The following is a 27,800-nucleotide window of genomic DNA, read 5'->3' on the forward strand; positions in this document are numbered from 1 at the left end:
CTACGCGTGTCAGTGCTGACACGCGTGTCATAGGTTCGCCATCACTGAGTTAGTATGACAACATTTCAGAAAACTTTCTGGCATTAATATACTGCCATAATGTACATTTCTCCAATTGTTGCAATTTCTATGGGCCAGGTACACATGCACTGAAAAACACAGGAAAATGTATATCATCTGTAATGTTTGCTGTTTGCTGGGAGGCAGAGGCAGAATTTTTTCCCTTGTTTTCCTCCCCCCAAAATAAGATGTGTCTTATATTTTGGAGTGTCTTATACTTTGAAAAATATGGAGATGTGTATATATCTTTGCCTGGTTTGGTCAAGCAGAGAAAACTAATGTGCAGAAGTGTTGTGTATATGTTTACCAAAAGAATTGGTTTTATAGGTACATTGTGGAATTGACAGTGTCCATCTGCATTGATATATTGCTCTGAACATTACCAGTTTGAAAAATGGTCATGTTTTTGTCCTTCATGACAACATTCTAGAACAGTGGTTCTCAACCTGGGGGTCGAATGGCCATTTTACAGGGGTCGCTTAAGACCATGGGAAAAGACAAATTTCCCCTGGTGTTAGCAACTAAAGTTTCTATTCTGCCGTCTTGGAACATATTCTTACAATCTGACCAATCAGGCATTTACAGTGCGGGTTTCCCTGTGACCTTCCTGCCAATCAGCGTAAAACTCTGTTGGGAGAATTGGTGCTAGACTTATGGTGGGGGGTCACCACAACATGAGGAACTGTATTAAGGGGTCGTGGCATTAGAAAGGTTGAGAACCACTGTTCTAGAACCTTTGTCATTTAGATCCCATAATTTGTAAAGTTTGAAGACCTCGGTAATGGTCAGTAACCAATTATATTGAGGGCTGCATCAGAATTGTGTTTGATCTTGGAGGGCTGGGGGTGGCTGGGGTGGGCATGGTCATGGCGGGTGTTTGATACAGGCTAAAGATGTGCTTTTTCCCGTCTCTTCTTTCTTTCCACAGTATTCCCCAAGCTCCAGAAGCACTCTGCTGGCCAAAAACAGGCCACGCATTGGCCCTGCAAGACTTGTTTTTGGCCTTGCCTCTTCCAGAAGCACTCTGCTGCCTAAAAATGGGCCACATGGAGGCCCCAACGAGGTCTGTTTTTGGCCTCCTCAGCCTCCAGAAGCACTCTGATGGCCAAAAATGGGCTGCCCAGAGGCCACGCAGAGGCCCACAGCCTGTTTTGGTTGGCAAAGGCACCACAGGTTGGTCCTTTGATATTTGCAGGCCAGCCCTGCGGGCCGGATTTAAACACCCTGTGAACCAGATACAACCCGTGGGCCTTTAGTTTGACACCCTTGCTGTAAACTATCCGTTGAGAATTGAATCCAAATCCCCAAATTTTCAAAGAGGTAATTAAGGAATTTGGGATTCAAATCAGAGAAAGCAGAATAGAGAAATGCTGAGGTGTAAAGTCTTTGGAGACACAGAAAAGTGCATCATCTGTCAATCATCTCCAGAGTAATATCTATCTATCTATCTATCTATCTATCTATCTATCTATCTATCTATCTATCTATCTATCTATCTATCTATCTATCTGATTTGTATGCCACCCCTCTCCAGGGACTCAGAACATCCAGTCTGGAGAAGAGTTTAGACAAGTGTTTCCCAATTGTGTCCACTCGAAGATGTGTGAACTTCAACTCCCAAAATTCCCAACCAAGAAAGCTAACTGGGGGATTTTGGGAGTTGAAGTCCACACATCGTCAAGTGGCCAAGGTTGAGAAATGCTAGTTCAGATCCAAACTGAATTGGCACCCTCAACTTTGAAGCATGGGCCAATGCAAGACCTTCTGGCTTTGTCCAATGGCATTTGGGTCAGAGGGTGAAGGGAAGCTTACCTGCTTCAGCACCTCCTGCTTATTCTTGTTCAACTCCTCATACTTGATCTTCCACTGGCTCAGTTCACCTTCCAGCTTCTCAATGTTCTTGCTGAGGGACAGCTTGTCCCTGAAAGAGGCAAGACAACAGCAAGGCTGAGAAACTGCACTGAAGGCAACAGTGTCTCTCTGAGGAAGCTGCCCATCTTTGCTCCTGCGGTGGAATGTAGTCTGGATTCCTAGGAGGGAGGGGCTGTTTCCCGGAGGACAAAGAGGCAGCAGAGCGTGGAAAGTCTGGTAGGCAGGAAGAGGGTTAAAAGGGACTCCTCCCAAGCTATTCTCAGAGTATATTTGTAGTTGTTCAAATATGGGTGGTCCTCGACTTACAACACAATTGAGCTTAATATTTCTGTTGCTAAGGGAGACTTAACTTTGTTGAGTGAGTTTTGTCCCATTTTACGACTTTTCTTGCCACAATTCTTAAGTGACTCACTACTGTTGTTAAGTTAGTAACTCAGTTGTTTAGTGAATCTGGCTTTCCCAATGACTTTCCTTGCAGAACCCTGCAATCGTCATAAATATGAACCAGTTGCCAAGCATGCAAATTTTGATCACGTGACCATGGGGATGCTACAAGTCTCATAAGTGTGAAATCTGGCCATTTGTCTCTTTTTAAAGTGCCACTGTAACTTTGAGCAGTCATTAAATGAATGGGCTATTTATATTTAAAGTTATTCAAATAGCTGGCAAGATTCTGTCTCTAGGCGAACAACAACAAAGGAAACTACTCAGAAGTAACTCCACCTGTTGTTCTTGGTTCTTGGGCCTGACATCAATCATGTCAGACAAGCATTATCTGCATAACTCTTAGATATACTGTGTGAACTATTACAGAGGGTCCTCCTTTTTTGCAGACTTTTCCAAGTTCTGCAAGCTCTTTGCCCTCTGGGAAAGAGTTCCTCTCTCCTGGGAATCCAGGCTACCTTCCACCACAACTCCTGAGGGAATCCCATGGTGGAGAAAGAGCAGCTGTCAAAAAGTGGCACTCACTCCCTTTCTTTTAGGAGCACTTTCTGAGACTCGTCCAGACGTAGCTTCAGGGCAGTGATCTTGGTGGCATCCTCCTCAATGACCGAAACGTCTTCCCAAAGCAGCCGGTTCCTCTCTTGACGGGGGAAGGATGAACGGACGCTGACTGTGCTCCGTTGGTCCCAGCATTCACCTTCTTCCTGCTTGTTCTTCAGGAAGTTCTCCATCAGCTCAAACTCCTGCAGGGACTGAGATTCACAAAAGGCCAAAGTTAGGGAAGAAATAAAGGCCCTTAAGGCATTTGGCACCAGACGAAAGGAATCAACCCAACATTCTTCAAGTGAATTGCAATAGCAATAACATTTAGACTTATATTCATTGTGCTTTTACAGCCCTCTCTAAGCGGTTTACAGAATCAGCCTTTTTGCCCCCAACAATCTGGGTCCTCACTTTATTCACCTCGGAAAGACAGAAGGCTGAGTCCACTTTGAGCCGGTGGTGAGATTTGAACTGCTGGACTACGGCTAGAAGTTAGCTGAAGTAGCCTGCAGTGCTGCATTCTAACCCCTGCACCACCCCAGCACTTAATAGCAATCATCCTTTGGGTGCATTGAGTTACAACTGGGAAATTCAACCTACCATTTATACCAAGGATACCCAAACTTGACAACTTTAAGATTTGTGGACTTCAGCTCCCAGAAAAAGTTGCCAAGTTTGGGGACCCTTGATTTATCACTGCATTCTAAATAAATTTGGCAGCAAAATAGCAAAATTTAGATGGGTGGTTTTAAATCTGCTTTTAAACATTTAAGCATCAAGTTTAAGCATCACACATCAAGCCTCTTCCATGTTCAGAAGACCCTAACCCAGTGTTTCTCAACCAGGGCTACTTTACGATGTGTGAACTTCAACTCCCAGAAACTCCTCAGCCAGCGAGACTTGTGGACTTCAACTCCCAGAATGCCTCATTTGACTGGGTGATTCTGGGAGTTGAAGTCCACCAGTCTTAGTTGCCCAGGTTGGAGGCCCCTGCCATAAGAGGCTTTCAAGGTGTTGACCGACAGTTTGAATTGGACCTGGAAGCAAAGAAACAGCCAGTGAAGCTCGCTTAATGACCTCAAATGCCACTCCAGCCTGCATTAAATCTCAAAACTCCATCTTTGGGTTGACAGAGCAGATGGGGGCTGGGATTGCTGTCCCCATATCGTGGCAGAGGATGACAGTTGTGGAAAAGTCGGGGAGGCGCAGCAGGTAGAGTGCTGTACTGCAGGCCACTGAAGCTGACTGTAGATCTGTAGGTCAGCGGTTCAAATCTCATCACCGGCTCAAGGTTGACTCAGCCTTCCATCCTTCCGAGGTGGGTAAAATGAGGACCCGGATTGTGGGGGCAATAGTCTGGCTCTGTTAAAAATGTGCTATAGCTAACATGTTGTAAGCCGCCCTGAGTCTAAGGAGAAGGGCGGCATAAAAATCAATCAATCAAACAAACAAACAAACAAACAAAAGCAAACAAAAGGGGAAACCGGGGGTGAAATGCTCCCAGTTCGCTTGTGCCTGTCAATCGTTGGAGAGACGGTCGTGAAGGGAGCGCCAGGCTCCACTCCAAATGCCACCATTTGGGTCCTTTTATCCTCTGTGCATGCACAGAACCCAAACAGGATAAAAGAACCCAAATGGCGGCTTCTGGGTAGGTGGGTGGAGCCTCACGCTCCCTTCACAACTGGCTCTCCAATGACCGACAGGCTCAAGTGAACAGGGAGCATTTCATCCGGGGAAAACCACATGAGCTATGCGGGCAGCAGTGTTCAGGAGAGCCCAACTTCTTTCTTTCTTTCTTTCTTTCTTTCTTTCTTTCTTTCTTTCTTTCTTTCATTCACTTAATTAATTTATTTATTTGACTTCTATGCTGCCCTTCTCCTCAGACGCAGGGTGGCTCACAACAAAAATCAATACAAAACATCTAGAAATCTAAATCTGAAAACATCCTAAACCCCCAATTTCTTAAAACCAGTCGCTCAAGTTCACCCAGTCACACATACAAATTCATTCATCGGTCGGGGCTAGATGCTAAACCTCATGGCTTCAACCCTGTCGACAGAGTTGGGTCTTGAAAGCCTTGCGGAAGGTGGGGAGGGGGCGGGTGGTATGAATCTCCGGGGGGAGCTGATTCCAGAGGGCTGGGGCTGTCACGCTGGGGTTGACAGCCTCCAAAGACTAAGAAACTTTCAGTAGTTAGATAGTTAACTCTGTTTATTAATGTAGCTCCTCCCTCTCTGTGATGTAACTGCTTTGCTCACTTCCTCCTCCTTGCAGGAAGAGAAGCTATTAAGCGGACACTACGGTCTTAGTCTTCTAGAGATGTAGACGTTCATTTTAAGCCTCTTAAGGCAAACTTTATTTTTCTATTTTTTATAATAAAAGTTTGGTTCATTCGAACATGCTTGTTTGTACTTTAATAGCCATCTGCCTCCAGAAGGTCTTACCTCAGTCCTAACAGGCTGAGCACTCTGCCCGGTAGGATCTTTCTCATTCTAACATGGTAGCAGAGGATGGTTGCCTATTAAAGCAACAAATGCTTATATTCCGTAAGCAACACTGGCTGTCCTCCCGATGCCAGCCAAAAGAAAGAGAAATCCGCTCACACAAAGTTACATCGATGCAATCTCCGAGGAGCAGCTAGCTGACCTCAAACAAATCATCCGTGCCACGGAAGATAAAAGGAAATTCATCATGTCTCAACAGCGTGTGCTGGAAGCCTCTGAAGCTGGCGAAACTCAACAAATCGTAAGTCATTCTTTTTTTTTCTTTTTCTTTTAAAGGAGCTACCATTGCTCCGCTTATCGTAGAAGTCTAACTAATACAGAATATAAAAAACTCTAACTGTTACCAGATCTAAGCAGAAATGCCACACTTGCAAATTACATTATCATTAAATTTTTTAAGATTAAGATTATTGATTAAATTTATATATATATATATATATATATATATATACATACACACACACACACACACACACACACACACACACATATATATATATATATATGTTTTCGTAGATTTTCACGGGTACAGGTATGACGGTCTTGGTATATTCGGGTTTCTTCCCGTGTAGGATTTCCAAATCCTACACGGGAAGAAACCCGAATATACCAAGACCGTCATATATATATATATATATATATATATAAAGTAATACACTTGTATATATATATAGAGCAATAAACAAATTATTAGTAATACAAAAAGAGAATAAAATAAACACTTCTAAATTAGTTATCATATAAACTATTTAATTCTATCTTATAATTTTTCAAATAGTCATTTATTCTTGCATATTTAATTTTTAGTACTATTTTTAGCATTCCACCAATCATATACTTTATCCCATATTTTGTAAAATTCTGTTTCGGTTTGGTTATTCAAACGTTTAGTCATCATGTCTAATTCTGCACATTCTATAATTTTTTTAAATACCTCCGTATCTTTCGGTATCGTCTTTTCTTTCCATTTCTGTGCAAATACTATTCGTGCCGCCGCCAATATATGTATTATTAAATAGTAAATTTCTTTTTTATACTTTATATTTGGAATACCCAATAGGAAAAATTCAGGAGATTTTTTAGTCTTCTCCTTAGTTATTTCATTTATCCAATTCTCTACTTTGTTCCAAAATATTTTTGTCTCAGAACAGGTCCACCATGCATGATAATATGTGCCAACTTCTTTTTTGCATTTCCAACAAATAGGCGATACAGATGGAAACATTTTAGAAATTCTATATATATGGTGGAAGGTGCCATCTATAAAACATCTTAATTTGATTTTCTTTAAAAGAAATTGATTTTGTTATTTTCCAATTATACGTCCATATCTTTTCCCAAGTTTCTAAATTGACCTCTTTACCAAAATTTTTGCACCAACTGATCATATTATCTTTCAATATCCAACCTATCGTTCTATGGTTTAGTAAATATTTGTAAACATTTCCAATTGTATTTGTTTGATTTTGAAATAATAATTTGCTCAGTACATTGTTTTCTTTTTTAAAAATATAGGTCTTTGCATCTATTTGATATCTAGAACTAATCTGCATATAATGCCACCAATCTAAATCTATACCTAACTCGTATAACTCTTGTTTTGTTCTTAATTTTAATTGATTATCTAACAAATCACTATATTTCCAAATCTTGCCTTTTCCTTTAAGGTTCGGGTGAACAATGGCTTCAAAGGGTGAAACCCATTCTGGCATTACTAAAAAGTGATTTTTCTTTATCTCATTCCACACTTCTATCAATGCTTTTCTAATAACATTATTTTTAAAATATGAGTGAGTTTTTAATTTATCATACCATACAAATGCGTGCCAACCGACCATCAAGTCATGTCCTTCTAGATTGAGCAATCTTTGATTTTCTAGTGTGAGCCATTCTTTTATCCATGTCAGGGCCGTGGCTTGATAATATAGTTTCCAATTTGGGAGACCTAGGCCTCCTCTTTCCTTACGATCTTCTAATGACTTTTGTTTTATTCTTGGTTTTTTACCTTGCCAAATAAATTTTCTTATTATCTTATTCAATTCGGCAAAGAATTTCGTTCCTGGATTTATTGGAATCACTTGGAAAAGAAACAATATTTTTGAGAGGATATTCATTTTAACTGTGGAGATTCTTCCTACAAATGATAATTGTAGGTTACTCCGTATTTCTAAATCTTTTTTGATCTGACTTAATAATTTTAGATAATTGTCATTTTTTAAAGATACGGCTTTGGAAGTCATCCATATCCCTAAATATTTCACTTTTTTCGTGATCTTCATGTTTGATAGGTCTCCTAAATATTTTCTCTGTATTTCAGTCATGTTTTTTGTTAATATCTGTGTCTTTTCCTTGTTTATTTTCAATCCTGCAACTTTCCCGTATTCTTCAATCACATTTATTAAGTTTAAAATAGATTCTATTGGGTGATCCAAAACAAACACTACGTCGTCTGCAAATGCTTGTGTTTTATAGGTTTCTTTCCTAATTTTCAATCCTTTTATTTCCTTATCTGCTCTTATTTTTATCAACAATGCTTCTAAGGTTAAAATAAATAACAATGGTGATATTGGGCAGCCTTGTCTTACTCCTCTTTGTATAACTACATTTTCTGTCTGTTCACTATTTATAATAATTTTAGCAGTTTGTGTCACGCATGAATACCTCACCAACAAGATGTGCCTTAAGTGAACTGATGCCTTGATGTCTCTGATGACTGACAAAGAAGGGGTGTCACGCTGTGATTGACAGCCTCCAAAGACATTGAGAAACATCCAGTAGTTAGATAGTTAACTCTGTTTATTAATGTAGCTCCTCCTTTGTGATGTAACCTGTTTGCTCACATCCTCCTCCTTGCAGGAAGAAGAAGATCTCTAGTTTTAGAGAATCTCCATTATGCATTATCTTCATTAGCAATGTAGATGTGCCATTTTATGTCTCTTCAGACAATCTTTATTTTTCTACTTTTTCTAATAAAAGTTTAGTTCATTCGAACATGCTCTGTCTGTACTTTAATAACCATCACCTCCGGAAGGTCCTGGCTCAGTCCCAGCGGGCTGAGCACCTTGCAAAGGTAAGGACCCTCTAGATCCAACAGTTTGTTCAGAGTATATGGCGTCTATTATATTAAAAAATTTTGTTCCTACTTCCATCTTATTTAATTGTATTTTCATAAAATTCCAATCCACATTGTCAAATGCTTTTTTGGCATCCAGGAATATAAATGCCATTTGCTTTTCAGGGTGCTGCTCATAATATTCCAAAGTATTAACTATTATTCTTAAATTATTTTTTATTTGTCTTCCTGGTAAAAATCCATTTTGATCACTATGTATCATATTATTTATAAGACTTTTAAGTCTATTGGCAAATATTGATATAAAAATTTTGTAATCGACCTTCAACAATGAGATAGGTCTGTAATTTTCGATTTTTTCTTTCTTGGTATCAGCCTTATGTATTAAGGTTATTAAGGTTTCTGACCAGGTTTTTGGTAATTTACCTATTGTCAATATTTGATTATATATCTCAAGCATGTTAGAAAAAAAAATTTCTAATTCTAATTTATAAAATTCAGCTGGTATTGCGTCTGGACCGGTCGCTTTGTTATTTTTTTGATTCTTTATAGCTTGTTTTAATTCTATATCAGTAATAGGTCTATTTAATCTTTGCTGTTGTGTTTCGGTTAAAACTGGAAGTTCTATTTTTTCCACGTATTTAAAAATTAAATCCTCACTTATCTCTTCTTTCTTATATAATTGTTTATAAAATTCCAATACTATTTCCTTTTTATCTTCTATTCTATGTTTTATTATACCTTTTGAATCTGTCAAGTTTTTTATAATTTTATTTTCTCTCTCTTTTCTTAGTTTGTATGCCAGCCATCTTCCAGGTTTATTCGCATGCTCAAAGTGATCTTGTTTTGCTCTCTTTATCTTTTCTACAATTGGTTCTTGTTCTATTAATCTCAATTTATGTCTTATTAATTGTCTCTGATTTTTTAATTTATCATCCTTGTCCTCTTTTTGCATTAAAATTTCTAATTTTCTTAATTCTTCTACTAGTGTTCCTTGATATTTTTTCTTTTCTTTATTTTTTTTTTGCTATAAATGATATTGTTAGTCCACGTATATATGCTTTAGTTGTATCCCATAAATTTTGAGGAGTGGTATCTATATTTTTGTTTATTTTTTAAAAAATCTCTAATTCCTTCTCTATCCATTTCTTATATTCAGGATCTTTTATTATAGTTCTGTTCATTGACCAATTCTTTATTCTCCTTTTACCTTTCCAATATATGGATAAAGGGTTATGGTCCGCCCAAGTATTTGTCTCTATTTCTATTTCACTTATTTGTTCCATTATGTGAATAGGGGCCCAAGCCATATCAATTCTGGACCATGTCTTATGCGGGTTGGAATAGAAAGTATACTGTTTATCTTTTAAATGCAATTCTCGCCATACATCTTTTAATAATAATTCTGAACTCATTTTCCAAAATGACGCCGGTAGAATTACCTTTTTTTTCTTTTCTTTTCTTTTCCCATTATAATCCATTTGGTCATCTGAGATTGCATTAAAATCTCCTATTATTATCATATTTTCAATAGATAACATTAATTTTTTTATGTAAATCTTTATAAAATTGTTTTTGATTATCATTTGGTGCATAAATTGAGACAATTGTTAGTGGTTTTGTTTCTAAATCTAATTGTACTATCAAAATCCTTCCATCCCCATCGTTATATATTTATTTTGATTCAATTAGTTCATCAATATACATTGCTACACCTCTTTTCTTTTGATTAGCCAAGCTGGTGTATAATTTTCCCAGTTTTGAATTTTTAAGGAGACTTCTTTTTGATTTTTTGATATGAATTTCTTGTAGAATATTTATCTGGGCTTTTTGTTTCGTAAGTTTAGTTAATACTTGGTTTCTCTTCCTTGGGTTGTTCAATCCATTTACATTGACTGAGAATATTTTCAAATCATGTGTTATCTTTATTTGTAGTACCTTTTAACTTCTTTTGGTTCTCGGAGTCGAGTATCCAAAATTAAGTCCTGTGAAATCTGTAGTTGTTTCTGCTTCACCACCAATGCTTCTTCCCCTCCGCCACCTGTGGCCCCCATCATATCTTCGCTAGGCTTTGGTTGAATCTGAATTTGTGCGGTGCTGTCCAGTCCACTGCATGCTAGGAAAGATCTTGCTTGTTCTACACTTTCTATTTTCACTCTCGTTGATTGCCATGTTAGAGTCAACCCTTCTGGTATCAGCCATCTGAAAACAATGTTCTTTCTGATTAAAATGCTTGTAAGAAAATAATATTGTCTACTCTCTTGGACTCTCCTCGGAACTTGTTTCAGAATCGTGATTTCTTTCCCGTTACGTTGATAGGACTCGTTTTTTGTGTATCTCAGTATCTCGTCTTTGACGATTCTTCTTGTGAACTTAATGTGGACTTCTCTGGGTAAATTATGGCGCCTTACATAGCCAGTCTGGACTCGGTAGACTTCGTCGATTTCTTTCACCAGGTCTGTTGGGTCTAACTGCAAAATAGCTCCCATGACTTCTGCCATTTTTGAAGGCAAGTCTTCATCTCTTTCTTCTTCAATATTTTGGAACCTCAAGCCATGTTGTGCGGAGTGGAGTTCTAGATTGGTTATTGCTATATCGAAGTCTCTACGGGCTGCATAGTTACGGTCTTCATATTCTTCTACTCTCTGTCTCACCTCTTGGATTTTTTCTTCTGTCACTTGTATTCTCTTTTTGCTGTCTTGTAGTTTTTGTTGCATGACTTTTATATTTCCGTCCATTTCGACAACATTCCCTTTTACTTCAGTTAATTCAGTTTTAAGTTCCACAATTTCTTTTTTAATTTCGTCTTTCATCTCCTTCATCTCTTGCCTAAGTTCTTGTAGATAAGTTTTCATTTCTTCTTTGTTTGTGTCGCTTTGAGTTTTGGCCTGGGTTTGTAATGCCTTGATGTCTGCTAGTGCTTCTTGGATAATCTGGAAACTAGGATCCATCGTAGGCTTGTCTTTTTCTTTCTCTTTGGCCAACATTGTGGGTATGGTCCTTTGTTGTAACGGTGATGAAGTTGGGGAGACCCTGGGTGTAGAGGTTGAGGCAGGAGTAGTTGGTTGTTTGCGCGTTGTTATTGTAGTCACTGAAGTCACACTCTGTGCCCTGTGGGAACCTTTCAGAATCCAAAATCACTTATTATTTTATTTTAAAAATTATTTTAATCTAAATCTTATATATTCTTGATAGGAAACTGGAACGAAAAGAAAAGAAAGAAATTAAATATATCAATTCAATTCAATTACTGCTATAATTAATTATTTGGTTTAATTAAAAAGGAAAATGGAGAGAAAGAAAGAAGGGGGGGAAAGGTAGAGAAATGTTTCAGTGAGTTCCTAGACTCCTTAAAGGGGGGATCAGGTGGGGGAAAGGAAGAAACCAATATTCTAGCACATGGCTATTTGATACTGAAAGAGAGAAAAGATATAAATGTGATTTTGAGAGAGGGAAAAATTAATAATAATTAAAGATAAAAGATAGAAAAGGGAGAGGGAGAAAAAAGAAAAAAAAGGAAAAAGGAAGATAAAAAGGTAGGGAGATTTCTTTAAAGAGAAGAAAGTGATAGGGGGGAAAAAAAGAAAAAACTGGAAAAAGTTTCTTTAGAAGAGAAAAGGAAGAAAGAAATAGAAAGGAATATATGTAAGAAAAATAAAAGATCTAAAAAGTCTAAAAGAAAGATCCAAAAAGGAAAAAAGGAAGCAAAAAAGAAAAAAAAACTATTAAGTCCAAAAGTGCCAAATATAAGTTATGCTTTGATAAAAATCTCTAAATATATACAGTGATCCCCCGGTTATTGCGTCCCCGACCATTGCGAATGGGCTACATCGCGATTTTTCAACCCGGAAGTAAAAACACCATCTGCGCATGTGCGCCCTTTTTTCCTATGGCCACACATGCGTAGATGGTGTTCCCCGCCGGGCAGATCAGCTGCTGGGCGGCTTCCCTGGGTCTTTCCCCTCTTGCTGGTGGGAGGGCGAGAAGCCCCCCCAGCACCCGCTCGCCCTCCGTTCGCCCGCCCTTCGCCCGGCCACCCGCCATTTGCTCGCTGCTCGCCCGGCCACCCGGGTTCGTTTGGCTTCGGGACTCAGTTGGGAAGCGGCACGGGTGTTTTAAAAGGTCTCCGCCGGCATGGGGGGCTTCTTAGCACCCCCCCAAACCCGGGTTGGGGGTTCGGGGGGGGTAGGAAGCCCCCCATGCCGGCGGAGACCTTTTAAAACACCCGTGCCGCTTCCCAGCTGAGTCCTCAAGCCAAGCGCAGAAGTTAGCCTTGAATCCCTTTGAATCCCGCTGCTTCTGCTGGATACGGGCGATGGGGGGGCGAGCTGCCACACCCCTGGCTTCCGCACCGCTCGTCCCACCCACCGCCCGTATCCAGCAGAAGCTGCTGGATTCAAAGTGCTGGGGTGGGGGGCTGTCGGGACACACACCCCCACCCCAGCACTTTGAATCCCGCCGCTTCTGTTGGATACGGGCGATGGGGGGGCGAGCTGCCACAGCCCCTGGCTTCCTCACCGCTCGTCCCACCTACCGCCCGTATCCAGCAGAAGCTGCTGGATTCAAAGTGATTCAGGGAACAGAATGGAGCCTTCCGCGGCGGGGCTGGTAGGAGGGGAGCCGAGGGGATAACCGAGCCCAGCCCCGTGGGATTCGCCTTCCTCCCGCTTGCAGCCGAGTGATCGTGGGCTCCTTCGCAACCTCAGAGAGCTTCCTGGTTTTCGTGAGCTTTCATGCCCAGGAAGCTCTCCGAGGTTGCGAAGGAGCCCAGGATCACTCGGCTGCCGGCGGCAGGAAAACGAATGTCACGGGGCTGGGCTCGTCTCCCCCCCCATAGCAGCCCCGCCGCGGAACGCTCCATTCTGTTCCCTGCCGGCCCGATTGAGCGGCCGGCGGTCTCCATTCAGGGAACAGAATGGAGCCTTCCGCGGTGGGGCTGGTAGGAGGGGAGCCGAGGGGATAACCGAGCCCAGCCCCGTGGGATTCGCCTTCCTCCCGCTTGCAGCCGAGTGATCGTGGGCTCCTTCGCAACCTCAGAGAGCTTCCTGGTTTTCGTGAGCTTTCATGCCCAGGAAGCTCTCCGAGGTTGCGAAGGAGCCCAGGATCACTCGGCTGCCGGCGGCAGGAAAACGAATGTCACGGGGCTGGGCTCGTCTCCCCCCCCATAGCAGCCCCGCCACGGAACGCTCCATTCTGTTCCCTGCCGGCCCGATTGAGCGGCCGGCGGTCTCCATTCAGGGAACAGAATGGAGCCTTCCGCGGCGGGGCTGGTAGGAGGGGAGCCGAGGGGATAACCGAGCCCAGCCCCGTGGGATTCGCCTTCCTCCCGCTTGCAGCCGAGTGATCGTGGGCTCCTTCGCAACCTCAGAGAGCTTCCTGGTTTTCGTGAGCTTTCATGCCCAGGAAGCTCTCCGAGGTTGCGAAGGAGCCCAGGATCACTCGGCTGCCGGCGGCAGGAAAGCGAATGTCACGGGGCTGGGCGCTAGCTCTCGCCGCTTTCGAGCTGAGTCCTGAAGCGAATTCGCTTCAGGACTCATCTCGAAAGCCCGCTAGCGAGGAGCCGAAGATTGGGGGCGGCGCGGCTGTTTTAAAACGTCGCCGCCGGCATGGGGGGCTTGCCAGCACCCCCTGGACCCCCAACCCGTGTTTGGGGGGCTGCTAGGAAGCCCCCCATGCCGGCGGTGACGTTTTAAAACAGCCGCGCCGCCCCCAATCTTCGGCTCCTCGCTAGCGCTGCGGAAGTTAAAAACACCATCTGCACATGCGCAGATGGTGTTTTTACTTCCGCAGCGCTACTTCGCGAAAACCCGCTCGTTGCGGGGGGTCCTGGAACGGAACCCTCGCAACGAGCGGGGATCACTGTATATATATATTCCAAGCAAATGTCCAATGTAATATCCAGTATAATATCCAATTAGAATAAGTATATTCTTATTGTATAAAAAAGGATTTTAAAAAGGAAAACAAGGAGAGAAGAAACAAACACAAAAGATATCCTTACGCCTCCAAATTCGTGTTGAAAGAAAATTAGTCCCACTTAGTCCATAGAAAAAGGGAAAAAAATCCAATCAAAACAATTATAAAAATATAAAAATAAAATATACCATCCAAAATTTACTCCAAGCAATTATGATCTCAATAAAATTCCATTATAAAAAGGTGATTTCAGTTCAATCCATATGGTCGTATATTCAATTCATTTAGACATTTTTACTTTATCTAATCAGGTAGCTGTCAAATCAGTCTTTAACTGTCAGGGAAAAATATGATTTTAAAGGAAAAACAATAATGAGGAATAAACAACAAAGGCACCACACTATCCTAAGATTGTAAAAAAAATTGTAAAAGAAAAGGATTATACTATTGAGTTTAACAAAGACAAGTAGTTCCGGCTAGGCTTCTCCTCCACGTATGGATATGACTTACAGTTTGTTTATTTTTCCTCTGCCTGTGTTCGCCTTCGAAATCTCTTCTTTTTCTGAAAAAAATTTCTCCGATCCGAAAGATTCCGTGTGGTGCTGTAGATCTCCCTTATCTGCCGATCTGCTGGTTTGTAGACTTCTTGATCTTTCTTTTAACTTCCACTATCGGCGATCGCTATGGCTGCGCCCAAACGGCCGTCTGGTTGCAGCTCTCCATTCCTGTAGCTGCGGGACTGTCCCTAACCCCCGGGGTCGCGGCGATCTGTACCGGGGGGTCCAGGAGACCCCCTGTCCTAGGCTGACCCCATCAGGGTGTCGGCACAACGCAACGCGGTGTCCTACAGGGTGAAATGAAGGCCACGGAGCCGGAGCTTGGCTTCCGCACCTCCAGCGCGATCGAGCTCCACCCGGAAGGGCTCTTATCTGATTGAGAGTGGGGGAGAAGTTGAAACTGTTCCTGGGGTTCCCATAGACAGTACTTCAAATCAGCCGAGTGACAAAGAGGTGGAGGAAGAAATGCTAACTCCCTCTCAATCTCAAAGTCTCCAGTCATCAGCTTTGCTCTTTAAAGCTTCTGCTAAGACAAAGCACTCTGATGATCAGGTCTCTCTGACTTCTGCTTGAATTAAGGGGACCGCCTTGAATCTAGAAAGAATTCAGGAAATCATTGACAAGCTTGAGAATGAAATTCAGGGTTTAGAGTCATTCTGTATTCACCTTGATAATTTACCAACTGTCAAAAATACTGAGCAGCGAGAATCTTACTTAACTTACTTAATGCAAGCAACTGAGGCAAGAAAAGAATTAAGAGAATTAAAGAAATTGCAGTTAAAGTTAATAACTGAAAAGATGGAGTCTGTGTCTCTGGGAAATACCACGCATGCCCAATTCCAACAAGTTGATAACGAAGGAATGTCTTTGTCCTATCCAGCCGAAGGCAGTCATGCGCAACAGAGTCACCCCTCCATACTCTCACATTTCTACCCTGCTGCTGTGTCTCAAATAGAGCCCTTTCCTTTACAAGCTAAGAAGGAAAAGGGGGGTGAATTACCCACAGAAATTACAGGAGAAAGGAGGGGGGATCCCCCTTTTGTAGTTGCAAGCCACGGGGGGGGGGGCATCTTACCCACCGCAGCAAGTTATGCAACAGCATCCACTAGTGGATGGTATGCTCACAAAGCTAAACCACTTCCTGAAGCTGGGACAAACGGTTTTTTTCATCATTTTGATTCTAAACCAACTTTCTCGCAAGCTTTCCAGGCCGCACAAATGCAAAAGGATCCAGCTTCTCAAATTCCAGGAACTTCTGCTTCACCACAGAGACCTCCAGTCCTAACTCCACAGATGCCAACACAGCTTCCCCAACTGCTTCAACCTCCAGGTTTGCCAGCAGGTGTTGTGGCTCAACCGCAACAGCTGCAAGCAGCTCAGATGGCTGCATCTACAAGGCAAACTATCACCTCATCAGCACTGAAAGGTGAGTTCGTGTTGAAACCAAATGGGCAGAACTATAAGATGTGGCTTCACAGGATTAATTTGCACCTACTGGCTCATCAAATTGATCAGATTGCTCTGAATCCCCCAGTAAGGCGCTGGACTGAAGAAGAAAGAGAAGCTGACATAAAAGCAAAACTTCTTATTCTTATGAGCATAGACTCACAATTATCAATCAGGTATACACCTGACATTACTTCTGCTGAGCTGTTAGAGTCACTAGATGGCATGTTTAGGCCAATCTCAGATGAAGGCAACTTCATTCTGCTATCTAAGTTTCATAATATTAAACTTCCTACTGGGAATGAACTTGCTCCACACTTATCCAAGATGCTATCAATGCATAGAGATTTGGAGGAGAGAGGATATCACATGGACAATACCCAAGTCAATGCTGCTATTGTAAATTCCCTTGGCCCCAAATGGAGGGAAGCCATTTACAAGTTTAATATGTACCCATTGGCCCAGAAAACAACACAGAGACTCTGTAACATGCTAACTGAAGAAGAAGAGTTGCTGCACACTAACTTTAGGCCAATGTCAGCAATGCACAAACCTAGCTTGGCCAAGAGCGGTCAACAGAAAACCAGTACACCGAGATATTCACGCCAGAAACAACCTAAGAAGGATGACACTCGTAAGTCTGCTGATTTGCAAAGTGTTCAATCTGGCGAATCTGATCCTCCCACATATCCAACTCAACCAAAGGGGGCACAGAAGACAGGATCCCGAGGAAAGAGTTCTGGGACTGCAAAGACAACTCCCAAAGACTCCAAAGGTGAGAAAACTGCTTATGTTAGCACTCTCCTCCTCAAAGCTGTTCCTGACAAGAGTCCACTCTACGACATACGTCAATTATGGACCCTAGACAGCGGAGCGGCCGTGCACTTCGCATACCGGAAGGAATCCTTCACTGAGCTACACCAGACAGATGTCAAAGAGGTGTTTGGATTTGCAGAGAATCTCTCCAAAGTGGAAGGAGAAGGAAAAGTCTACGTCAAAGAACTGGACTGCCATATCTCAAGTGTTTTCTACGTTCCAACTGCCAAGAACAACATTCTTAGCGTGTATCGCCTGAGAGAAGAATTAGGGACTGTAGTAACCCATGAACTCACAGAGACTTACATTACCAAGGATGGCAAGATTCTTGCTACTGCCATTCCCATCAGAGGTGTTTTTTATTTAAAACCTAAACCTCCAACTAAAGGTGGTGTAAGTATAAAAGTTCCAGTGGGCGAAAGCACAGGTCCAGAGAGAAAACCTGGTGCAACTATAGGTTCAGAGGCTCCTAAAGCCAATGAAATCTCCGAGGTTCCTAATGCTGTTACAAATGTTAAACATGTATTAACAAACAAATCTTTTCATTCCAGGTGTATTCACAGATGGCACCGTCGCTTGGGGCATGCTTCTTACCCTGTTTTAGCAAAGATGTCTGAATATGTTGATGGTTTCAAAATTGATGGGGCTTGCAAAGTTCATTTAGACTGTAAAGTTTGTAATACAGCCAAGTCCAAAACATCTCCCATACCTAAGTTTGCTCTTCGATTTGTCTACACGCATTTTTGAATTGGTCCACAGCGACGTTGTCGGTCCATTTCGGCCTACAATTGGTAAACGTAACTATTTCTTAACTGTAGTTGACAGTTACTCCCGTTTTGGCTATGTTTTTCTATTAAAGCAAAAATCTGAGGCGTTTGAGGTCTTTAAAGACTTTGCTGCAGAGATACTTACCCAACATGATGTCTGGATCAAGCGAATTCAAAGTGACCGTGGAGGCGAATTCATGTCGCAACAGTTCCAAGGATGGATGGCCAGGAATGGAATCCGCCAGCAGACCTCATCACCTGCGACTCCTGCTCACAATGGTATTTGTGAACGCCGTAATGGGGTCCTGCAGACAATGTTTCGTTGTCTCCTTGAGGATGCAGATTTGGACTTTTCATACTGGGGCGAAGCATTAAGGTATGCTAATTACATTGTTAACAGAACTTGGAGTAGTGCAATACAAGAGACTCCTTATTACTTGCTTCATGCTAAGAAGCCTGATGTTCAAAACATCTACATTTTTGGTTGTTATGCCACTGTTAACATTCCACTTGACCAAAGAAGAAAAGGAGGTCCTGTGTCAGAAAGACTGAGATTCATCGGCTTTGATGAAAACTCTAAGTACTACAAATTTGCTGACTCTCATCATAGAGCATATATTTCTAATTCAGCTAAATTTGAGGAAGACACAAATTGGTCCAGTATACATAGTAATGATACTTCAGTTTATTTTCCTAAGGAAGGTATGGCAAAACCTGATGCTCAGGCAGCTGTTCCAGATGTTCCTGATGTTCCAGATGATGAACAGCCTTCGACAGTCGCAGAGGAAATCCCTGACGATGAACTTGAAGGCGGAGATGATGATGAAGGATGGACCAGCGTTCCCAGGCGTTCAAAGAGAACCACCAAAGGAACTCCTCCAAAGAGATTTGCACAGCAAGTATCTCAATCTCCTTTTCCTTTCTTGTGTAATAATCTTACACTTCCACCTGATCATTTTTACCAGATCAAACTTTTGCCTGAATCTGAACAAGAAAAATGGTATGAGGCTATGGAACATGAGCTGGACTGTTTAAAGAAACTGAAAGTGTTCCAACAGGTGGAGCCTCCTAAAAACAAGAAAGTCACGCTGGGTGTATAAGGTCAACAAAAACCTAATGAAGAAAAGCTTTACAAAGCTAGACTTGTAGCTCAAGGATTCTCACAAATTTATCCAGATGACTACACTGACACATTTTCACCACAGTCAGAAATGAGAGTGTCAAGATTGCTCTGATCACTGCTACTGCTTTGAACTTAGAGGTTTTTCAGTTCAATGTAGAGACTGCCTATTTGAACGCTGATCTGAATGAAGAGATCTACGTCAAGGGTGCTCCCGGATTCCAGGACCGAGAAGGTGATGTCTGGACTCTGAGCAAGTCTTTATACGGCCTCAAACAAAGTGCTCTTATGTGGTACAGACTCTTAACCCAAAAGCTAAATTCAATGGGCTTTATTAAGTCCGTCTCTGATGAATGCGTGTTTACAAAAGGGCAAGGTAAGACTTATGAAATTGTTCTTGTTTATGTTGATGATATTGTTTACATTGGTCCAAATGAAAGCATGAGTGAAACTTTTGCTAAGGGTCTTGAGAAACATTTCACCTTAAAAAGCCTAGGGCATATTAATGATTATCTAGGTGTTCAGTTTGAGAAAACTGAGAAGGGGTTCTCTCTTTCACAAGAAAGTAAGGTTGACCAGCTTTTGCAGAATTGTAATATGTCTGATGCGAACACTTGTCGTTCCCCTATGCAGACTGATTTTTACAGGTTAACCCGAGAAGAACATCCTGAATTTGACAACCAAACGCTGTATCGGTCAGTGATTGGATCGCTATTGTACATCAGCAGTTGGACAAGACCTGACATCTCACTGAGTGTGAATCTACTGTCCAGATACATTGGAAAAGCAACCACGTTCCACTGGTCTTGCATAAAGAGACTGTTGAGATACATGAAGCTTACTAAGGACAAGAAGTTGTTCCTTGAGCCGAAACATGATAAGTACCCTGAAGTGATTTGTTATGCAGATGCTGACTGGGCAGGTGATGTAGAAACACGAAAAAGTACTTCTGGTTACATACTGTTCTTAAATGGTTGTCCTATCTTTTGGAAAGTTAGGAAACAGAAGTTTATTTCTTGCTCTTCCACTGAGGCTGAATATGCATGTGTTTCTGATTGTTGTAATGCATTAACCTGTGTTTCTGCTCTCATTGATAGTATTTGGGAATGTCCAAAGAAACCAATTGTTATCATGGAGGATAATATTTCAGTCACATATATTGCTGAAGCTGAATGTGTTGAAGCTCGTTCACGGCACATTGACATCCGGTATAGAAATACCAGAGAGTGTGTGAAAGCAGGATTCGTGAAAATCCAGTATGTGTCTACTACTGACCAGATCGCTGACTTGCTGAATAAGCCATTGCCAGTTGATTAACATGAATACCTCTCCAACGAAATGTGCCTTAAGTGAATTGATGCCTTGATGTCTTGATGTCCCTTATGTCTATGATGACTGCCAAAGAAGGGGTGTCACGCTGGGGTTGACAGCCTCCAAAGACATTAAGAAACTTTCAGTAGTTAGTTAACTCTGTTTATTAATGTAGCTCCTCCCTCTCTATGATGTAACTGCTTTGCTCACTTCCTCCTCCTTGCAGGAAGAGAAGCTATTAAGCGGACATTACGGTCTTAGTCTTCTAGAGATGTAGACGTTCATTTTAAGCCTCTTAAGGCAAACTTTATTTTTCTACTTTTTATAATAAAAGTTTGGTTCATTCGAACATGCTTGTTTGTACTTTAATAGCCATCTGCCTCCGGAAGGTCTTACCTCAGTCCTAACAGGCTGAGCACTCTGCCTGGTAGGATCTTTCTCATTCTAACAGGGGCCACCACAGAGAAGGCTCTTCTCCTTGGCCCTGCCAGGCAACATTGTCTAGCTGACAGGACCCTGAGAAGGCCGACTCTGTGGGACCTGACCGGCTGCTGGAATACATGAAGCAGAAGGCGGTCTTGTAGGTATTCTGGTCTGATGCCATGTAGGGCTTTATAGGTCATAACCAACACTGAATTGCGTTTGGAGACCAATCGGCAGCCAATGCAGCTCGTGGAGTGCTGGAGAGAGATGGGCGCATCTCGGAAGGCCCATGACTGGAGTTTTTTAACATTCTTCAAAGGTAGAATGTTCCATGTTGAGAGCTCCATTGCCAATGTTCCATTCTATTGTACGGAGGACCACCAGGATCAGGTCAGTGATCCAGAATCATCTGCCAGATTACACTCAGGTGATCTTTTGTGTAAATCTGACAGCCAATGAAGATGAATGAGCCAGCCATTCCAACACGATGGCATCCCTCTGCCCACTTAAACTGAACTCAGTGAGCCAAATCCCTGCAAAACCTTTGCATCCTTCCTTAGTATGGGAACAGGAGGAATTTTTCAAACTGTAGCTACTTCGAGGACAATTAATTCTTTGTTATCTATATTCTCTAAATGTAAACACGCTCATCTTAGCAATCCATTCACATCAGCCTCTGCCTTTGAGCCCAGCAGTTTCCTTTTGATGTACACCAGCTGCTTTTATGAGAGCCAACAATTCTCTTTCACCCAGAAAAAAATGTTTCATTGCTGGCTGGCACGCTGCCCATCCCAGAGACAATCTCAGCCGAATGTGTCTGTTGCATTGTAATAAGCCTCATGGCTCTTTCAAGCATTTATATTTCCTTCCTCCGTTTTAGAAAACGAACAGAAAATCAGCACCAAAGAGATCCAGGACCAGGATAAATCTATGGCAGGATTCTGAGGTTCATAGAAATGTTGTATCTCAGATGAGAGAGAGAGGGAGGGGGAGAGGGAGAGGAAGAGAGAGGAGAGTGTGTAAAACCATTTCAATTTTGTGAAAACACCACATTTTCAGAGCTCCCTAAGATGTTTTCACAATCAAAAGCATCTTCTCTTTGGCTGCTTTTATCCCAGGAAATCAAACCAAAGGGGAATAGTAGGTGAAGTGCAGAAGGTGAGAGCTCAGGCTTTACAAATAAGCAGCAAAACTACATGGCCAATAGAGGTTGGTTTGCACAAAAGGCTTAACCAGGGCCCTGAAAACTAGCATTCACACAACACAAAAGCTTAATGTTAAGATTTGGAATCCATCTGGTTTTATTAATGGTCAGTAGCATTAGCTCGACTTATGACTTGGCTAGGGAATTTTAAGAGTTGAAGTCCACCACCACTCTTCAAATTTTCCAAGGTTGGACACCCCTGCTCTCTAATATTTTTTTGTGGGGGGAATGTTTTTCTGGGGTTGCTCCATAATGAAATTTAAAGAAAGGAATCAAATGCATCTTAGAGAAATAATGGCTTGATTCATAATCTGCACTATAGTACTGTAAACCGTTGCATTTTGGTCGTGTTTTGCTGAATAAGCCACGCTTGGCTGGATTTGTGTATAACATCACATGATAAACCATACAAGCCATAATTGCTGAACTGAGGCATGACACCAAGCCAAAACCAAACCAGCTACATTTTGGCACAACATCACAGATGACCAACACTGATCACAATGGTTTGGGATGAAAAGGTGCTCGGAGTCACTGGAGGCCAAGCGTAAACCCTGGCCCATGCGCCAATCATGCGCTACATCTGTCACTTCCCTACCTCACTTTAGAAGGAACACCGTCCGTTTCACCTGTTGGATCCTGAGCCCTGGGAGAACCACGAGTTGCCTTGGCTCAGGGACTGTGGCCCTCAACCTGTTTTTGCTGCTTCCTGTCGATAGGCAGCCCTCAACCTTGTATTTCTATTTATATTATTATTGTAAACCACCCTGAGTCCTTCGGGATTGGGCGGCATAGAAGTCGAATAAATAAATGAATAAACAAATAAACTTACGACCACAATGGAGGCCAATTGTCTGCTAAGAGAGACAATTGATAGATGAGTTTTGCTCCATTTTTACAACCTTTCTCCCAGCAGTTGTGAAATTAGCCACAAGGCCACAAGGCCACAAGGACTGTGGAGTCCTCGGTGCTCCCTGAGGGTGGCTGTTGTCTTGCAGACGTTTCATGGCCAAACTAGGAAACACCATCAGGGCTAGAAGGGAATGGGGTTGAGGAGGAGGAGGAGAAATAAAGGGGCTGTGGGCTGACTGGTCAGAAGTTGGGGGATCTGGTTGCTAAGTGAACCTGGCTCCCCCCTTGAAGTGGCTTGTCAGATCGTCGGAAAAAGGGACCATGTGACCTCGGGACACAGCGACCGTCATAAATGTGAGGCAGCTGCCAAGTGTCTGAATTTTGATCACGTGACCAGGAGGACGAATATGCAGAGGTCGTAAGTGTAGAAAACTACCTGTGTTATAGGAAGAGAACAACAGAGCAGCTAGTTCGAGCTCCCCCCGTGTGGGGTCCGGGGATTGTTCGTGACTCAAGCTGTAAGAGAGTCTCAGCCCTCTGGGACAGGGTGGTCCCAAAGGGGCATTTTTCAAGAGGCAACTGGACTTTCTTGTTTTTTCTTCTGAAGAGATTTCGCTTCTAGACCAAGAGGCTTCTTCAGCTCTGGCGGGATCAGGGGGAAGGGTTTATACTCCTTGCAGACTGCTGGTTCTTTGTGTCCTTTTACAGGTCAGTTGAAGCCCTCGGAGGCGTATCAGAGTCCCCAAGGGTCACCCGAGTGGTGCTCCCACTTCCTGGAGTCTGCAGTTTCCCCTCTGGTAACCCCTCCCGACTCCCCCAACACTCCAAGGGGGGCCATCCATCCTACCTTAACGGGGTTGGGGTGGGTGGCGTTCCAGGAGGGAAAAGGGTGGTGTGCACGCAGCTTCGGGTGGTGGGTGGGCACACGCATAAGAGCAAGACTTTGCTCCTGCACATGTGCAGGAAGCAAAATCTTCTGAGAGGACGTACGGCTGTGCGAGATTTCAGCAATTTCCGGGGATTTTTGCTTTTGTGCTTGCACAGAAGCAAAAAAACTGCCAAAATCTTGCCAGTGCACGCATCCCCTCCCCAGAGTTTGTTCCCTCCGCATGTGCAGAAGCACAATCTCACTTGGGCCTGCCCATCCGCTGGAGACGCGGAGCGGTGCATCGAGTGCACCACTAATGGAGAGAGCCTTCACTGGTGTCCATCCTAAATTGTAGAGCTAAAAGTCTGCAGAGATTCTCATGGGACAAAAGGATAATGGCTATAAATATTATAAAAATACTAAAAGAGAAGAGACACCCAAAGAATATATTTAGGGATATATTATCAGTTTGTTTAACATAAAATTTATTAGATCTGAAATCCCTTCAGGGCCGGTTAAGAGAGAGAGAGAGAGGGAGTAGTTGGAGAAAGGCAGAGAGGAAGGAAGGAAGGACGGACAGAAGGGAAGGAAAATAGATGGGAGAGATGGAGAAGGATAAACACGGACACAGACTGATAATCTATGAATATGACAGAGGTGCTGATGGGAAAATAAAAGAGATCAGTTAGAATCATATAACTATGTATGTTAAGGATATGTTGTTAAGGTACAATAATCCCTTGCTACTTCGCGGTTCATCTTTCGCGTATTCGCTACTTCAGGGGTTTTCAAAAGGGGCTTAAATCCATTAAATCCATTAAAAATTTTAAAGCCTTAAAAATTCATAAAATTCCTCTACAGTACTACTGTACTCTATTAAAGAAACCGGTAGGATATCACATGTAGTTCCAGCTGAGAAACATTACAGAATGACTGTTTAATGCAAAGGGTGGGTTTTAAAAGTCCAAATACTCATTAAATACATAAAAAAATATATTTCCTCTACTTCACATTAATTCGATTTTCATGGATGGTCTTGGAATGCATCCCCCGCAAAAAACGAGGGATCACTGTATACACATCGATATATGTATGAATATGGAGGTAAAAAATAAATTTTAAAAAAGGAAACCTGTCCTGGATGACTGAGAATCTCTGCAGACTTTTAGCTGTACAATTTGGATGGCGTGGGAGTAGGAATGGATTTCCAGCCAGGAAAAATTGCAGACCCTGGTGGCTGCCCTGCCTGTCTTCCTGTCCTTTTGCCCTCGTTTGTCTGCACTTACTTTGCTTAAGTTTATGTTTATACCTACATATGCTATCTTGCACACATTTGACAAACAAATAAATAAATGAATTAAATAAATAAAATAAAATAAAATTTGCACCACACGAGTGACCCTGGGGACACAGATAAAACTCCGAGTGCTTTAACGACCCTCTAAAACAAGGTAGGCAAAGTTGGCTCTTCTATGACATGTGGACTTCAACTCCCAGAATTCCTGAGCTAGCATGATTGGCTCAGGAATTCTTGGAGTTGAAGTCCACAAGTCATAGAAGAGCCAACTTTGCTCACCCCTGCTCTAAAAGGATGCAAATTTATTTATTTATTTATTTGACTTGTATGCTGTGGGGCGGCTGACAGGATAAAAACAAAACAATATGTATACAAATCTAATTTGTTAAAACTATCAGATAAAATCCCACTACATTAAAAAGCAGTCAATTCACTCAGTCACATCCACACATGGATGAGCAGCAAATGGTCTGCAAGGAGTTACGGGACCATTTCCTGCCTCACACGTCCCAGCGACTGATCAGAGTTGGCCTCCTCCAGGTCCCGTCGGCCAAATGGACTGCAGGTGAGAGCCTTCTCTGTGGCGGCTCCAGCTCTCTGGAACTAACTCCCCCCCCCAGGGATTCGCACTGCCCCCACTCCCCTGGCCTTCTGAAAGGCCTTTAAAAACATGGCTTTACCGCCAGGCCTGGGCCTGTTGAGCCACAACATACAACTCTGTCTGGAAGTGATGAATGATTGATGGATGAATATTTTTAATTTGGGGGTTTTATTCATTGTATGCTGTTTTCATTGCTGTACGCCACCCAGAGTCCATTCTGGAAACGGGCGGTTTATAAATCGATAAATCGAATTGAATTGAATGCAAATCCTCCCATTCCCCTATATCCAGTCAGAGTTGAAGAAGCCTCTTGGATGAGAAGTGAAACGAAAAAATAAGAACGTCCCCTTGCCTCCTGGAGAAAAAACAACAACCCTTTTTAAATGGGTCTTTTAGATCAGTGTTTCCCAACCTTGGCAACTTGAAGATATCTGGACTTCAACTCCCAGCATTCCCCAGCCAGCATTCGCTGGCTGGAGAATTCTGGGAGTTGAGTCCAAATATCTTCAAGTTACCAAGGTTGGGAAACACTGAACTAGACAATGTCGTTTGGGAAGAGCCTTCCTTATGGGGGCCCTAGCCCTCTGGAATCGGCTCCCCCTGGAGATCCATACTGTCCCCACCCTCCTCGCTTTTCATAAGAGTCTTAAGACTCATATATGTCATCAGGCTTGGGCAGACTAGATCTTGGCCCCTGGCCAACAAACGATTGTATGATTGTTGTACGAATGGATGTGATTGATTTTAATATTTGGGATTTTAGATAGCTATTTAATAAATTTAATTGGATTAATGCTATTGTAATTTACTGGTTTTTACGTGTTGTAAGCTGCCCCAAGTGTTTGGAGAGGGGCAGCATAGAAATCCAATCAGTGGATGAATGAATGAATGAATGAGCAACCAACCTTTGGGGAGGGGAGGTCAGTGTTACAGGTGGGAGACTGCAAAACCCGCGTGTCCATGTTTCTAAAAAAAAAAAAGATTGTGGCTTCGCCTTCCCCCCTCCCTCACCTTATTTTTCACCTCCTTCTCGGAGCCCACGTCTCGCACCGGCTCCTGTTCGGGGGAGGCCTGGCTCTCCTTCTCGGAGACGATGCGGTTGTCTGTCTCTTTCTCCTTCTCTTCCTCCTTCTCTTCCCCTTTCAGGCGGGCAACCTCCTTGCCCAGCTGCTGGTTCTCGTTGAGGGCCTCCTGCTTCTCCCGCTTTAGGCTGGTCAGCTCCTTGCTCAGGGTCTCCAGCTTCTGGCGCAGGTGGCGCACCTCCTCCCGGGCCTTGTTACGCTCCGTGCGGACCTTGCTCCACTTCTCCCGCCAGTTGGCGGTACAGTCGGACCACCAACGCATGGTTTTCTCCATCTGGGCGGCTCGGGCCCGGGCTTCTTCCAGCTCTCGCAGGCGTAACTCTTCCCGGCTCTCCCAGTCGCTGTCGTGGCAGGTGGAGTTCAACAGGGAGAGCTGTGGCGGGCCAGGGGAAGGCGTGCCACTCTTTGGGGTGGGAGACATGGAGTCCGACAAGCTCATCCTTTCAGGCTGCAGGCTCCCGAGGATGCTGAGCAAGCTCCTCTTGGAGAGCCGAGGAGAATCAGCCAGGGGAGAATTGAGGCCGTGGCTCATTTCGCTACGGGTGGAGGAAACATCTCCTGCCAACAGGTGGGCGCTGCCACTAGGACCCCCGTGGTTCTGCTCGCCAGGGAGACTCCTCACGCGTCAGAGGCCTTGTGGCCTTCTTTCCAGAATTCCCTTGGAGGGGAGCAGCAGACCCAAGGAGACGTTAGAAGATTTCAGGAGATTTCAAGGATGGCGACCCTTTCTGGATGTCTCAGGATGGCCTCGTGCTCTGGGCTTCCTTCCAGCACTCGACCTCATACCGATCAGAGTTGATCATGGCAACTGGAGAATCCAGAAGGCTACCTGAAAATAAAGAGAGGAAGAAAATGTGAATTATCCTGCAAGCCACAACATTGGGAGTTTTCATTTGGACTTTCTTGAGAGACATTTAGTGAGTAACGTTTGAGAACTGCATTGTGCATCCAACATCTGGTAGTCAATGGAAACTGGGGATAAGAATTGTGAAGGCCCACAGATGTTGTTGTTCAACCTCAGCTCTCAGCATCCCTCCCTGTGGG

The 27,800-nt window shown here is 43.0% G+C and overlaps 1 protein-coding gene across 3 annotated transcripts in view; it reads right to left on the bottom strand.

The window, feature by feature from the left end:
* Positions 1–27,370, bottom strand: part of CCDC102A (coiled-coil domain containing 102A) — a 60,947-nt gene extending 33,577 nt beyond the window's left edge. For all 3 annotated transcript variants that reach the window (XM_070760744.1, XM_070760743.1, XM_070760745.1), the window contains exons 1-3: positions 26,686–27,370; positions 2,902–3,128; positions 1,873–1,981 (exon numbers count right to left, since the gene is read on the bottom strand). In XM_070760744.1, the coding sequence (XP_070616845.1) occupies positions 1,873–1,981; positions 2,902–3,128; positions 26,686–27,288 (939 nt within the window). In that variant the 5' untranslated portion in view covers positions 27,289–27,370. The remainder of the gene's footprint in view (positions 1–1,872; positions 1,982–2,901; positions 3,129–26,685) is intronic.
* Positions 27,371–27,800: the final 430 nt, after the last annotated feature.

Source organism: Erythrolamprus reginae, chromosome 9 (assembly GCF_031021105.1).
Source record: "Erythrolamprus reginae isolate rEryReg1 chromosome 9, rEryReg1.hap1, whole genome shotgun sequence".
NCBI lineage: Eukaryota > Metazoa > Chordata > Lepidosauria > Squamata > Dipsadidae > Erythrolamprus > Erythrolamprus reginae.